At 43.4% G+C, this 13,652-nt stretch overlaps 1 protein-coding gene across 1 annotated transcript in view; it reads right to left on the reverse strand.

Annotated features, from left to right (window-relative positions):
• COL22A1 (collagen type XXII alpha 1 chain) overlaps nucleotides 1–13,652 on the reverse strand; it is a 264,138-nt gene that overhangs the window by 222,332 nt on the left and 28,154 nt on the right. Inside the window, exons 2-3 of the mRNA XM_054984332.1 lie at nucleotides 8,752–8,906; nucleotides 4,851–5,417 (exon numbers count right to left, since the gene is read on the reverse strand). Of these exons, the coding sequence (XP_054840307.1) occupies nucleotides 4,851–5,417; nucleotides 8,752–8,842 (658 nt within the window). The 5' untranslated portion in view covers nucleotides 8,843–8,906. The remainder of the gene's footprint in view (nucleotides 1–4,850; nucleotides 5,418–8,751; nucleotides 8,907–13,652) is intronic.

Consider the following 13,652-nt stretch of genomic DNA (forward strand, 5'->3'; position numbering starts at 1 on the left):
AGTGCTTTTCGAGTATTTTGATGCACATCTCAGAACACCGTTTTTAATGGTTTCTTTGAGGGATGTGCAAACCACATCTGGAGTAAAATCATTCAGCTGTTTAAAAATATGCATAGAATCACTTCACCACAAACGTGTGCCCAAGGCAGTTCACAATAATACAACATTCAGTTAGAAACCACCCCATTATCCCATACACAACAATAACATTTAACACCGAGTAAAGAAACTATAAAAACCAGCTGAATCAATTCACAAGGCTGCTACGGAGCTGGTAAATTTCATGGGATGTTGGAAGGGGAGGAGCTGTAACCTGACATCACTGTCATTGATAGTTAAAATGTGGAAAATGCTTAAACACTACGGATCACCCCACATGTGGTACAGCAACTAACGCATGTTTGTTGGCAACAGGGAGCTGCAGCCAGTCCCAGCTTGCATCCTGCTACATGCATTTATTTTCATTTATTTAACATAACATAAGAACATAAGCAAAGCCATGTTGGATCAGGCCAGTGGCCCATCCAGTCCAACATTCTGTCACACACAGTGGCTAGAAATCCAGTGCCATCTAAAGGACTGTCAGTGAGGCCAGGACACCAGAAGCCCTCCCACTGCCTTCCTTCCAGCACCAAGACAACAGAGCACCACCTCCCCACAAAGAGAATACCATCTATCTCCTGTGGCTAATAGCCACTGATGGACCTCTGCTCCATATATTTGTCCAGTCCCCTCTTGAAGCTGGCAATGCTTGTAGCTGCCACCACCTCCTGTGGCAACGAATTCCATGTGTTTATCACCCTTTGTGTAAAGTAGTATTTTCTTCTATCTGTTCTAACCCGACTGCTCAATAATTTCATAGAGTGCCCACGAGTTCTTGTATTGTGAGAAAGGGAGAAAAACACATCTTTCTCTACCTTCTCTAACCCGTGCATTATCTTGTAAACCTCTATCATGTCTCCCCTCAGTCGTCTTTTCTCCAGGCTAAAGAGCCCCAAGCGCCTCAATCTTTCCTCATAGGGAAAGTGTTCCAACCCTTTAATCATTTTAGTTGCCCTTCTCTGTACTTTTTCCAGTGCTATGATATCTTTTTTAAGGTGTGGCGACCAGAACTGTACACAGTACTCCAAATGAGGCCTCACCATCAATTTATACAGAGGCATTATGATACCGGCTGATTTGTTTTCAATCCCTTTCCTAATAACCCCTAGCATAGCATTAGCTTTTTTTATGGCAGTCGCACACTGTGCTGACGTTTTTAGTGAGTTATCTATCATGACTCCAAGATCTCTCTCTTGGTCAGTCTCCGCCAGTTCAGACCCCATCAACTTGTATTTATATTTTGGATTTTTGGTTCCAATGTGCATTACTTTGCACTTGGCTACATTGAACCTCATTTGCCACATGGATGCCCACTCTTCTAGCCTCGACAGATCCCTTTGGAGTGCCTCACAATCCTCTCTGGCTTTCACCACCCTGAACAATTTCGTGTCATCTGCAAATTTAGCCACTTCACTGCTTAATCCCAATTCCAAATCATTAATAAACAAGTTAAAAAGCATTGGACCCAATACCGACCCCTGTGGCACCCCACTGCTCACCACCCTCCACTGTGAGAAGTGCCCATTTATGCTCACTCTCTGTTTCCTATTAATTAGCCAGTTTTCGATCCACAAGAGGACTTGGCCCTTTATCCCATAGCTACTGAGCTTACTTAGGAGCCTTTGATGAGGAACTTTGTCAAAAGATTTCTGGAAGTCAAGATATTTAGATATTTATATTTAGATATTTATACCCTGCTTTTCTCACCAGTAAGGACCTGAGGGGGCTTACAATATATTCTCCCCTCTTCCAGATCATCTTCACAACAACCCTGTGTGGTGGGCTATGACTGGCCCAAGCACCATGGCTGAGTGAGGATTTCAGCCTGTGTCTCCCAGATCCTAATCTGACACTCTAACCACTACAACACAACAGTTCACTACACAACACTTGCATTAGTTGTAATGTATACAGCCAAACACACATTGTCAACATGCAGATATTAGTTTCACAATTATTAAATGTTTTACTTATATAAAGAAGAATCTGTAACACATCAGCCTTCCAAAGGGTAATGTTGCTTCCAAACCATCCCCATCCCCAACCCCCCGACACACAGCACACAACATCATTGTGCAATTATAGACCTTGTGGGTTTCCCCCAACCCTACTGCACAATTTCTCAAAACCTGCTTTGACAACAGGGAATCAACCCATTCACAAAAGGGTTGCCAACCTCCAGGTGGGTCCCAGTTATCTCCTGGAATTACAACTGATCTCCAGAGCAGTTCCCCGGGAGAAAATGGCTGTTTTGGATACCCTCTGAGGTTCATTCCCTCCCAAACTCCAAACTCCCTAGATTCCACCTCCAAGTCTCCAGGAATTTCTCAACCAGCAGTTCTGCAATCCTATTATATCCTAATTCACTAAGTCCAGCCTACACATTTCCAAATGCAGAAATGAGGTACATTGCATTAAAACATATGCAGGACAAAGAAGGTTAAAACAAGTGAATTATTAAAAGAAAGGAAAGATGTGGAACTTCTTTCCCATAACTGGATAAGACAACCATACTGAACTTTGAATGTGAAGAAGAAACAAGGCCTCCTTGAAAGAAATTTATAACCCCTTGCATCACTCTTCAAATGAATCCTGTCCTCGCAACAGAAATATCTTTTTGCTCTCTGGAAAACATAAGCCTGGTGCCTGAGCCTTTGAAAGAAAAAAAAACCCTAGAATGTGCTATTAATAAGTTCCTTTGATCAGCTGTGAGGACCACAGACTTATTTTTAAATTATTGGTTTACTGATCTGTTCATCTTTAAATGTTATTCATCATGAAATAAAAGTGTCCACTGAACCAGGCGAGGGAGGAAACTTGTCCTGCTCTTGTGCCTTCTAAAGCAAATTGCTATATGTAAATGACACTTCTCACACCAGTGGAAGTATCTCTGCTAATGTCTGCGCTTGGGCTGCCAAAGATCTCCCCATCAGCTCTGAGGCAATCTCCAACCCTAAGCTTCCACTGCCTGTTGTCTCTCCAACCAGCAACAGAGGGGGATTTAAAAAATATATATATGGCAGCAGTCAGAGACATTATGATGTCACTTTCCGGAAAACCCAGTAGTGATAATTTGTAGCTCTAGGAACTTTTTAAAAATCTATGGTTTTATCATAGAGTTTTCAGCAATTCATAGAGCTGCCGCCATCACTCCTAGGTTTTCCCTGGAAGTAACATCATCATGCCTGCAATTTCATCCCACCCATGTCCTTGCGCTCGGCCTGGCAACCCTAGGCTTTCTGAAGATGCCACACTACAGAGGGCCAACATTCACTATGCCTGTACATGTACATTCTCTGTTGTGCCCCAACCTTGTGGAATAGCCTAGTCTAGGGGGGTCTCCAACATTTTTGATCCTGTGAGTGCATTTTGAATTCTGACACAGTGTGTGAGCACAGCAACAAATTGGCCACCACAAAATGGTTGCTGCAGGAGGCGGAGCCAGCCACAAAATGGCTGCTACCATTTACCTTCAGTCAGGCAGTGATGATCCTTGTGGTATGGAAGCAGCTTCTATCATAGGGCTTCCAGTCTCCTGGTGGGGGCAGGGGATCCCCCACTCCCAGCCTCTTCCTCCCACCACCACCTGGTCAGGGGGGCGAAAAGGTCCAGAGAATAGGCCCAGGAGGCAAAAAACCTTGGGGGGCAGCATACAGCAGGCACACTCCTGCTAGCCTCAATGACATCACTTCCTTAAGTGATGTCATCATGCCCAGCGTCAGACATACTCCCACACTTCACGGAGGCCCAATGACATCAATTCCATAAGTGACATTATCACACTCTCCAGGAGCACACATGCGCTTTGCACACGAGGAGATCACCCCAGAAAGTGCTAGGTCTCCCCTCCCACTGGGAAGGTAAGGGGACCTGGCAACTCTATTCTGTCAAAGCAATGTTTTTGAAAAATCTGCACAGCCAATTTAATTTCCAATGGTCAATAGGAAGCCATGCTTTGCAAAATCCCCACTTGGCCCCACTCACTTTTAAACCACTAGGAAAGGGGTCAGGGACCCCTGGCCTAATCCTATCACATTGTTTATTAGATTTCTCATTGTATTGTTTGCATTGACTTACACTGTATAACCCACCTTGAGGCTCATTGGGAAAGGTGGAGTATAAACAAACAAACAACCGAATTGTGTAAATTATATTGTGCAATACAATTCCTACCAATTTAACCTGAAAAACAAGGTTGAGCAGTTTTGCATTTCCACACCTAAAGAAGCCATCCACCTATGTGATGTACATATGTGCGTACCCCTTAAAGTAAACCTTTATAGACAAATTACAGTTTTCCCTGCACAAGTCATGTATGGGAGAGGCCTTATTAGAGTTCTAGTTCAGTATCCAAAGAAGTTAGCCATGTTAGTCTGTAGTAGCAGAATAGTAGAGTCCAGTAGCACCTTAAAGACTAACCATCTTTACTGTAGCATAAGCTTTTGAGAATCACAGTTCTCTTAGTCAGATCTGTGATTCTCGAAAGCTTATGCTACAGTAAAATTGGTTAATCTTTAAGGTGCTACTGGAATCTTTACTAGTTCAATATGTGAATTAGTTATAACAAGCTAGATTGCCAGAGTTCTTTCCCCACTGCGATCAATAAAGCAAACTACTGTTTGAACTATGTAAGTCTCCTGTGTGACTGTTTAGAAAACTGAGCCCATGTCCCATCCCAGGGGATACGACAAACCACCCATGGTAAAAGTCCTGCCCATAATTTGTAGCAAAGGAAAGGTGTTACTCACTCTCACAAAGTCGTCTCCTCAGCTGTCCTCGTATCTTATCGATAGCATCATAATCGGAAACATGGAACGTATAAGCAGACTTTGGTTCAGAAGCAATTTCATCTAACTCTTCTTTAAGAGCTTCGCCGACTCCCACAGCAAAGATCTTGATGCCTAGCTGATGTGCCGCGCTGGCTGGCTCTAAAACGTGATCCTGGCTCCGGCCATCGGTCAGAAGAATAACGACTTTTTTAACATTGGGATCACTTGGCCTCCCACCAGCCTCTTCCGAAAAGCTATGCATTGTGATGTACCGCAGGGCATCCCCGGTGTTTGTATTGCCCCCGTGATACCTGATCTTCTTTGCCGCTTCTTTGACTTGCTCCTCCGTGGTGTACGTGCCAAGTTCAAACTCTGTGATGGGCTGAGTGCTGTAACGGACAACGCCCACGCGAGTTTTGTCAGGTCCAATTTCAAAACTGCCCACCAGATCAATCACCCATTGGCGGACCTTCTGGAAGTCATCGATGCCAACGCTGGAGGAGGCATCCAAGAGGAAGATGAGGTCATAGTGAACACTCTTGCAACCTGTCAGGGAAACACAAGAGACTGCTGAAAGGTAGAAGAGGAGAAAAGCCACCAACGTCACTATCTCCACAAACATTGCTTGTCCGTACAGCAATTTCTATATGGAGGAACATCTAGTTAGCCTCCTTCATGCAAAGATGGCATGCCACCTTGGACAGCCATTGCTCTCTAGTTCTTCCCTTAGAATTTTATCAGTTCCAGAGCAGATCTGAACACAACAGTTGCCTTGTTATGCAAACTCTGTCTCTCTCTCTGCTCTGTCTCAGTTCAGCCCTTTCGCCTACACCGTCTGCATGTCTATGAGACTATTTTCTTTTGAAATCCCAACAAACTGCTCTCTGTTTCCACTCTGTCCGTTCCCTTTTAACGCACCATGCTGGGGAAGAAAAAAAACATTTAGGGTGGCCAGTCAGTCTGCCTTTACCCATTGTTATCTTCAGCAGTATGGCATTCCTCGTTCTCTTGCACCATTATGTTGTGTATATATTGTTAGCCTGCAGAAGAAATTTCCTTTTAATTGAAGTATGCAAGATTTTTTTTAAAAATGTTCCAGACAGCTGACATTGGGGAAAATTCACCGAATGAGAGTGTGGGAAATGGATTTAATGAAAGAGATTTTATGTGACCTTGTGTGCCTTCTATCACTGTTATGCACTTTTACTATTCTCAGGAGCTAATGTAGTAACTGCAACGCAACTTGCAAGAAAACGAAACTTGAAGCAAAAGACCAAAGCAGAATGTATGTTACACATGTAAATCACTGTGAAATGTAAGATCAAAGTACTGTAAAACTTGCTATCAGGTAGATTGCACTTAATCAGTTTAATGAGCACCTGTTTGATTTCTGACACCTGTTCCTTACTTGATACAGAAATCCCTTTTGTGAAACTGTCCATGCAAAATATTGCAATGAAAGCAAGCTAAGATTAGAAACATCTCTCGAGGCTGAGATAGAAAACCACAAAGCGGAGAAGGGGACTTAATGTAACCACAAGCGTATTCCAGGAGAGGAGAGCAGCTCTCCTCCCATGGATCCCATAGAAATATTCCTTGTTTGAAGCCCCCAAAGTTGCCAGAAAGCGACATCAGGGCACCACTATTAAATGTTACAAAGATTAAAGGAGTGGGCATGAATGAGAATCCCATGAAAGAGATGAGTGAGAAAAGAAGGAAGGAAGATGTTCCTTCCAGAGATAACACCAAGGACAGATAAGTTGCGTACAACAAGAGAAAGGGCTTCTTAACAACTAGAGGTAATTAATCTGTTAAAAAAAGTTAAATATTAAACAGAGTTACACCAGCCAAAACCCATTGCTTGCATAGGATTGCCTTTTGTCACATACAAAAGCTTTGGAAACTGATGAAGGAGAAGCTAAATGGGACATCCTTTAGGAGTGACAGTTGACCACTCTCTTATCATTTGCCATGCCTTAGAGATATATCTTTCTCTCTTCAAACATCACAAAAATTGTTTTAAGGAGACATGTCCATGGCATTTTACGCCCTGGAAACTGTTTAAAATACATCCCTTAAGGAAATAGACAGTATTGTTACGCTAGCATGGAGAGCGAGATCTTTTTCATGTGTGGCAACAGCAATTTAGAAGAGCAATTTTTTTGAAAAAGGATAAGTATACTGGATAAAATGCTTAAATGACAATTAACATTGGATCCTTTAGCATGCCTTTTAAAGTAAGTGAAAAAATACTTCTGCTGTAAATATGCAAAAAGAATTGCAAAAGAATAAGATCAACCACTGCCTATACCTGAGAAATGTATATTATGAGCCCACCTGGTAGAATGGCCTGTCTAATTAAACAACAAAGGGCACTGTGGAAACTACAATTAAGTACAACAAAATGAAACTGCAGAAACAGTAACGTCCTTAAAGTGCACCGTGCAAATTCATTGTACTGTATTCACAGTGAATTTTGGTTACTTAGGGCCAAGCTACACATGACGAATGACACTTGAATGGCAAGTGTATTTCTCCCTGTTCACTTGCCCTCCACTCAATCCACTTGCCGTTCAAGTGTCATTCGTCATGTGTAGCTTGGCCCTTAGATTAAAGATTAAAAGTGTTGGAATATGCTTTTGCACGGTGCACTTTAAGGATGTTACTGTTTGCATGGAATGGCCTGTCTGTCAGGGCCAGGAAGCTTCCCACAAATTTATAACTCCAGAGAATATGTAAAACAGAATTGTTCAGGCAGGTATTTTTAATAAAGACAGTATCACCGTAGTTCCAATATCTGTGGAAATTTTCTAAATGATTATTTCATATTTCGTTGTCCACTAACTGCATTACTCAGAGTCACTAGCTTTTGGACTGCATGGTGTTTTTATTATGAGATATTTTAAATGGTTATTCTGTATTTGCTATGAGAATGTCCAGATGTTTTTTAAAAAATATGTTTTCATGGACATTTGATTTTATCTTGCATTCTCACTCTGGCTTTGTGCTAATGTAATACAGATTGATGGATGGCTTCATTCTCACCCTGGCTAGCGGATCTCAAATAACCAGGGGTGGCGCGCCCATTGAGGCCAGGTAGGCGGTAGCCTCAGGGTGCAGGGTGCTGGAGGGGGCACCAGAGGAGGCGCTGGGGGTGGGAGTGTGCACCATGGAGCTGCAGCCTCCCAGCCTTCCTGCCCCGCACTGCCGCCGCCACCAGCACACACCCCTGGCCAGGCACAGCAGACGCGGGCAGGTGTCTGGGGTGGTGCAGGGCAACCGAGTGGGAGAGCTTGGAGGCCACCCATGAGACATCCCCGCTGCCCGCTGCAGCAATCAGGCTGGCTCGTGCGTACGCCCATGGTGACATCACACATGACATCATCACGCAGGCTGGTGCATGCACATGTATGCGTGCGCCCAGCCCGCTGGCTGGCTGCGGGCACCAAAAACCCTGGTGACACTCCCACAGGTAACCTAACATTTTTGCAAAATAACCTAGGCCGTTTTCACATTGCTTACTGGCCACGGAACATCGCGCCAAGCTCCTGGAAAGAAAGCGTCTTCCTGGCACGATTTCACGCGAGAACTGCAGTTCTTGCACGAAATTGTGACAGGAAGACACTGTTGTTCTGGGAGCTTGATGCAATGTTCCATGGCTGGTAAGCAGTGTGAAAATGGCCCTAGCTGATCTACTTTACTGTGTAAAGATTATCAGCCGTAACATATGTCAAGTGTTAGACTCCAATGGGCAATATGAAACTGGACATTTATTTTCCATTTTGATTTTAGTTACTCTCTTCCATTCCTTTACTCCACAACCAGTATTTTCATTACGAATAAAGGCCCCAGTTGATCTTGCAAATAAGTATCTACTTACCTGCTCTTTGGACCTCAGAGCTCTCTCCTCCCCAAAGGAGAAGAAGAAATATGCACACACAAGCTATCTGACATCTTTCTGCAAGGGTCATGTCTCTCCTGTCCTCCAAAAATGAGCTCACTTTTAGAGTCAGTTGTTCTCCAAATTCAGCATGTCTAAAAAGAAAACAAGGGGGAGAAAGAGTAAAAGCAAGTTATTAACTTAGGGGGTGGTACATAGGATCTGGGGGAGGGAGTCAGGGAAAGAAGGGAAGGAGCTCTGGAAAAGCTATGAAATGTTTACAACTCTACACGCTCTTGCTTGGATGTGTCTTCCTCTCCTCCCTTGTTCCTCTTGAGAAGCAGATGGTACACTGACAAAGAAACACAGGTCACCAGTGATAGAAAGGGCAGCTTGGAAAGATCTTCGTTGCTGAGACAGTCCCACTTCTTGGACGGAAGGAGAAGATTACCAAGTTATTTAGGGTGGAACAGGTTCACCTTAGATCTTACAGTCAGGGCAACAGACTGGAAACTATCCCCAAGAAAACCATCATGCTTCCATGTTAGGCTTCCAACACACTGGGAGGAAGACTTCAGTTCTGAGACAGATTGACTGAACAATGAGTGACCCAGCTGTTGACATAAACGCTTGACCCCAGTTACTCTGGTCTCTGTGTAAACCTCAGCGCTGAAGAATCCCTCTTTTGCCAAGTGCTGATGCACACGCTGGATGGTGCAGGAAAATGGAACAGACAGACAAAGAGACAATCCTCAGGCAGCACTGAAACTTCTAACACCAACTGCCTCAGAACGTTCACTCTGAACTGTTCCACAACAAGCGTTTGTGTCTACTGCTAAGGAAAAGAAAGGGCTTTTTGGATGGAGAATGGCTTAATTCAGACCTAAGAAGATAAGGAAAGGACTTGGACCATGGCTACAGGTTACAGGGGGTTGCCACTAGAGATGGGCACGATCCGCATTACGATTGGAAAAAACCCACAATAATGGTGATCGCGCGACCGTGAACCGGCGGATCATGATCATGATTCAGTACATAACGAACATAAACCATGACTATAATGCAACAGACAATATACATAATGTTTTTCTTGTCCGTTGCATTATAGTCGTGATTTATATTCGTTATGTACTGAATTTGGGAGGAAAATTTTTCAGTAGTCACATCGGAGAGATTAGAAAATTGGTGACCATCCAGGATTAATTGTGCCCAGGAAGAAGTATGATCTATACGAAACAGGAATTGTATAACATGCACGCATAATCCCGTCGGCACATCTGGATTTCTCTTCAGCTTGGACTGGGGTCACCCCCCTTTCTAATATCGTGACTCTCTGTTTGTATATTGCTGAGTCCCCATTGTGGTCTTTCACGGCATTCCCTATGGACATTGTTACCATTCCATAACGACTTGGACAGAAGAAACAGGAGATTTTATTGGATTTATTGTATATTGTATTTATTCATTCTAAATTTGCACTTTGCACTTCTGCACTTTTGCACCAATATACTGTTTATAAGAACTGTTGGTTTACTGTGTATTCCCGGACTTGTTGCTTACAGTTTTCACTATCCGGGGGTTTTCCCTTGTTGTGCCCATGCCCAGAAGATGGCAAAACACCATCAAGATTCCTGGCCAAACTGGCCTGGGGGAAATTGCTACCTGAACCCAAGTTTGCGATCGGCCTTACCTTGGGCAAGTAAAAAAAAAAGGCCATGAGAACTAAGCACTGATGTAACCCTTCCTGCCCTCCCTCTCATGATCTGCCCAGATTCACAGAATCAACATTGCTGTAAGATGGCCATCTAGACTCTGCTTAAAAACCTCCAAAAAGGAGAGCCCACCACCGCCCGAGGAAGCCTGTTTCACTGAGGGACCGCTCTGACTGCCAGGAAGTTCTTCCTAATGTTTAGCCGAAAACGTTTGATTTAATTTCAATCCATTGGTTCTGGTCCGACTTACTTCTGAGTAACAGAGTTGGGCTGCAAAGTATCCACATTTCAAGGCCATTTTTTTTTAAAGCTTGGAAACTTTCCCTAACTTTTATCAGCTTCAAAAGGCATCTTTTGACTATTGTGAAATGTGATTTTAAATTCTGGTTGTAATCTGCCCTGAGCATGGTGATGTGGGGAGAGCAGAGTACACACTGAATATAAATAAATAAAATAAAAATAAATCGATCTGTATTACATTTCCAGGCAGGCAGTGTGACTGCTGCCATTCCCCACTTTCCCCAGTAGATGTCCTTATTTCTTTTTGGGTCTGTTTTAGTTCTCGGCTCTTCATTATTAGTTTTGTAGGTTTGTTGGTGAATGGAATGGTTTTTATACTTCGTTTATACAATGCTTAAGTATTAAGTGTACATTATATACATAAATGTATGCATCATTCTGAATGGAGTGGTTTTTATACTTCGTTTATACAATGCTTAAGTATTAAGTGTACATTATATACATAAATGTATGCATCATTCTGAATTAGAGACAAAAAATACATGGAAAGACTGGAATAAAAATGGAAAAAGCCTTATAGGAAGCGCGAGTTTGATTTGACCACAAGCGAGATGAAGTTGAAACAAGAATTTGACATCAGATACAGCAGAGAGGGAAGATCCTGACCTGGATAGCCCAGGTGAGCCAGATCTTGTCACATCTCAGAAGCTAAGCAGGGTCAGTCTTGGTTAGTAATGTCAGGATCTGTCTTATTCTCATCTTCAGAGTTCCCCACCTGAACAATATGATTTCTTTCTTATGCATCAAGCCTGGAGTTTGCTATGTTAAACTGTATACCTGTCTAGTCTATTTCATTTACCATATCTAGATACTGAACAATAGTTACGCCATGTTAATGTGTTAGTTGTTAGCCTTTCCTTTCTTCCAGGTTGAAGGGCGGTCGGCTCCTTCCGTGGGAGAGAATGCAAGTTTATCTTATGTCTGCAGCTCCAACCTTGAGACTCCCGCTTCCACATCCCCGAATGCTCAGCACTGGGAACTCTGGGGGGAGGAGGATGGGAACCAAGGGGTTAGAGTGTAATAGCTTTCATCAGGTACCTCATTCCTAGCAAAGTCTGTGATCAGCTAGGACTGTCTAAGTTCTGGAATGTGGACCCAGGGCCTGTATGATGTCTGTCTAATAAACCTTTTGAAATCAAGAGACTTTGTCGTCTTGCAGAAGGGAAGAGGGCAGTAGCTGGTTGACTGGAATGCCACAGCCTGACAAGTAATTGGATGGGAGACCTCCAATGAAGACCAGGGTTGCAGAGGCAGGCAATGGCAAACCACCTCTGTTAGGGCCAAGCTACACATGACGAATGACACTTGAATGGCAAGTGGATTGAGTGGAGGGCAAGTGAACAGGGAGAAATACACTTGCTGTTCAAGTGTCATTCGTCATGTGTAGCTTGGCCCTTAGTCTCTGGCCATGAAAACATCGCCAGGGTCGCCATAAGTCAGTTACGACTTGTGGGCACTCTCCATCTCCATAGAGCAGAGAGGAGAAATTCAAAGTTATCTCCAATATGAGCATGAACATTCACCTTATTACTGTTTCTTCCCGAGTAAACTGAGTGCCAGCAGCGATTTCTGCCTCTGAGAGCAATTTTGACAATATAGCAAAACCTTTTTTAGTCTGCACTGCTTAGCACTTTGATTCATCTTTTGGACGGCTTTTCCAATATTCCTTTCATTGCATTTCAATTTTAACTACTCACATTTATAGTTCCCTCAACAATCAGCTGCAGGCCAGAACCTGGTTACTTTGGAGGGGATTCAATGCTAATTGTAACACGGGATTTCAGAAAGGGTAACTCAAAATTTCAAAAGGCTGAGAAATACGATGGTTTAATTTTTTCTACCCGTATTTCAAATTTCTAATAGTTGAGAATGTTTGGGAACGCTCCCCCCGTGACAAGAAAACAACAACGGCACTTTCAAGTTTCATTTCATTAAAGAAGCCAAATAGGTGCAACTTTTCAATAGTTTTTCCATAAAGAGAGTTTAGCGGGAAATTTATGCAACTGATATTGTCCCAGGGTGCTGAGTTCCTGTTCTATGGCATACGCACCGGATGAAAATATGGACATGTTTATAAGGCCTGTCTCATTTATGATTACTATAGTTATTCACCTGCAAATTTAAAGCTAAGAAGATGACTGTTCTTCTGGTTTAAATATATACTAATGATCTTAAAGTATGTTATCTACTGGCAGTGCAAAATATCCCACAGCATCTATTAAGTGTAGAATGGAAGGGGCTCAGTGTTTGGTGTCGTAGGCTTCCCAGTCTCCCAATGGGAGTGGGCATTTCCCTGCTCCCACCACTTGCCACCCTCCCCTGATGCCTCTTACCTGGCTGGTGTGTGGGAGAGAAGGTACACAGAATGGGCCTTTGTTGTCGGGAAGGGAAGGCCCTCATGCAGAGGTGTTTTCCTTAAAATTGGTGAAAATTGTTGTTGCACTGGGAATTAGTTCATTCCCAGCGCAAAACATATGCAATGTTAGTATCCCCCCAAGCACGGCCTCCAAGACACCCCCATCCCCCGGTTTGGACCCTGGGAGACCTGGAAACCCTAGAGTTGCCAGTCTCCACGTTGTGGCTGGGTATCTCGCAGAATTACAACTGATCTCCTGGCCATGAGAAAATCGCCTGGAGAAAATGGCTACATTGGAATATGGACTGTATAGCGTTATACCCTGCTGATGTCCCTTGCCTCCCCAAACCCTACCCTCTCCAGGTTTCACTCCCAAAATCTCCAGGAATTTCCCAACCTGGAGCTGGCAACCCTACAAGAATCATTAAAATGTATTTTCCGTTAAAACAAAAATAAAATCGCAAACCCCAAGTCTTTCCCTCCCTCCCTCCCTCCCTCCTTAAAAGATACCTGCCATTCACACCCCCTCAAAA

Source organism: Eublepharis macularius, chromosome 7 (genome assembly GCF_028583425.1).
Source record: "Eublepharis macularius isolate TG4126 chromosome 7, MPM_Emac_v1.0, whole genome shotgun sequence".
Classification (NCBI taxonomy): Eukaryota; Metazoa; Chordata; class Lepidosauria; order Squamata; family Eublepharidae; genus Eublepharis; species Eublepharis macularius.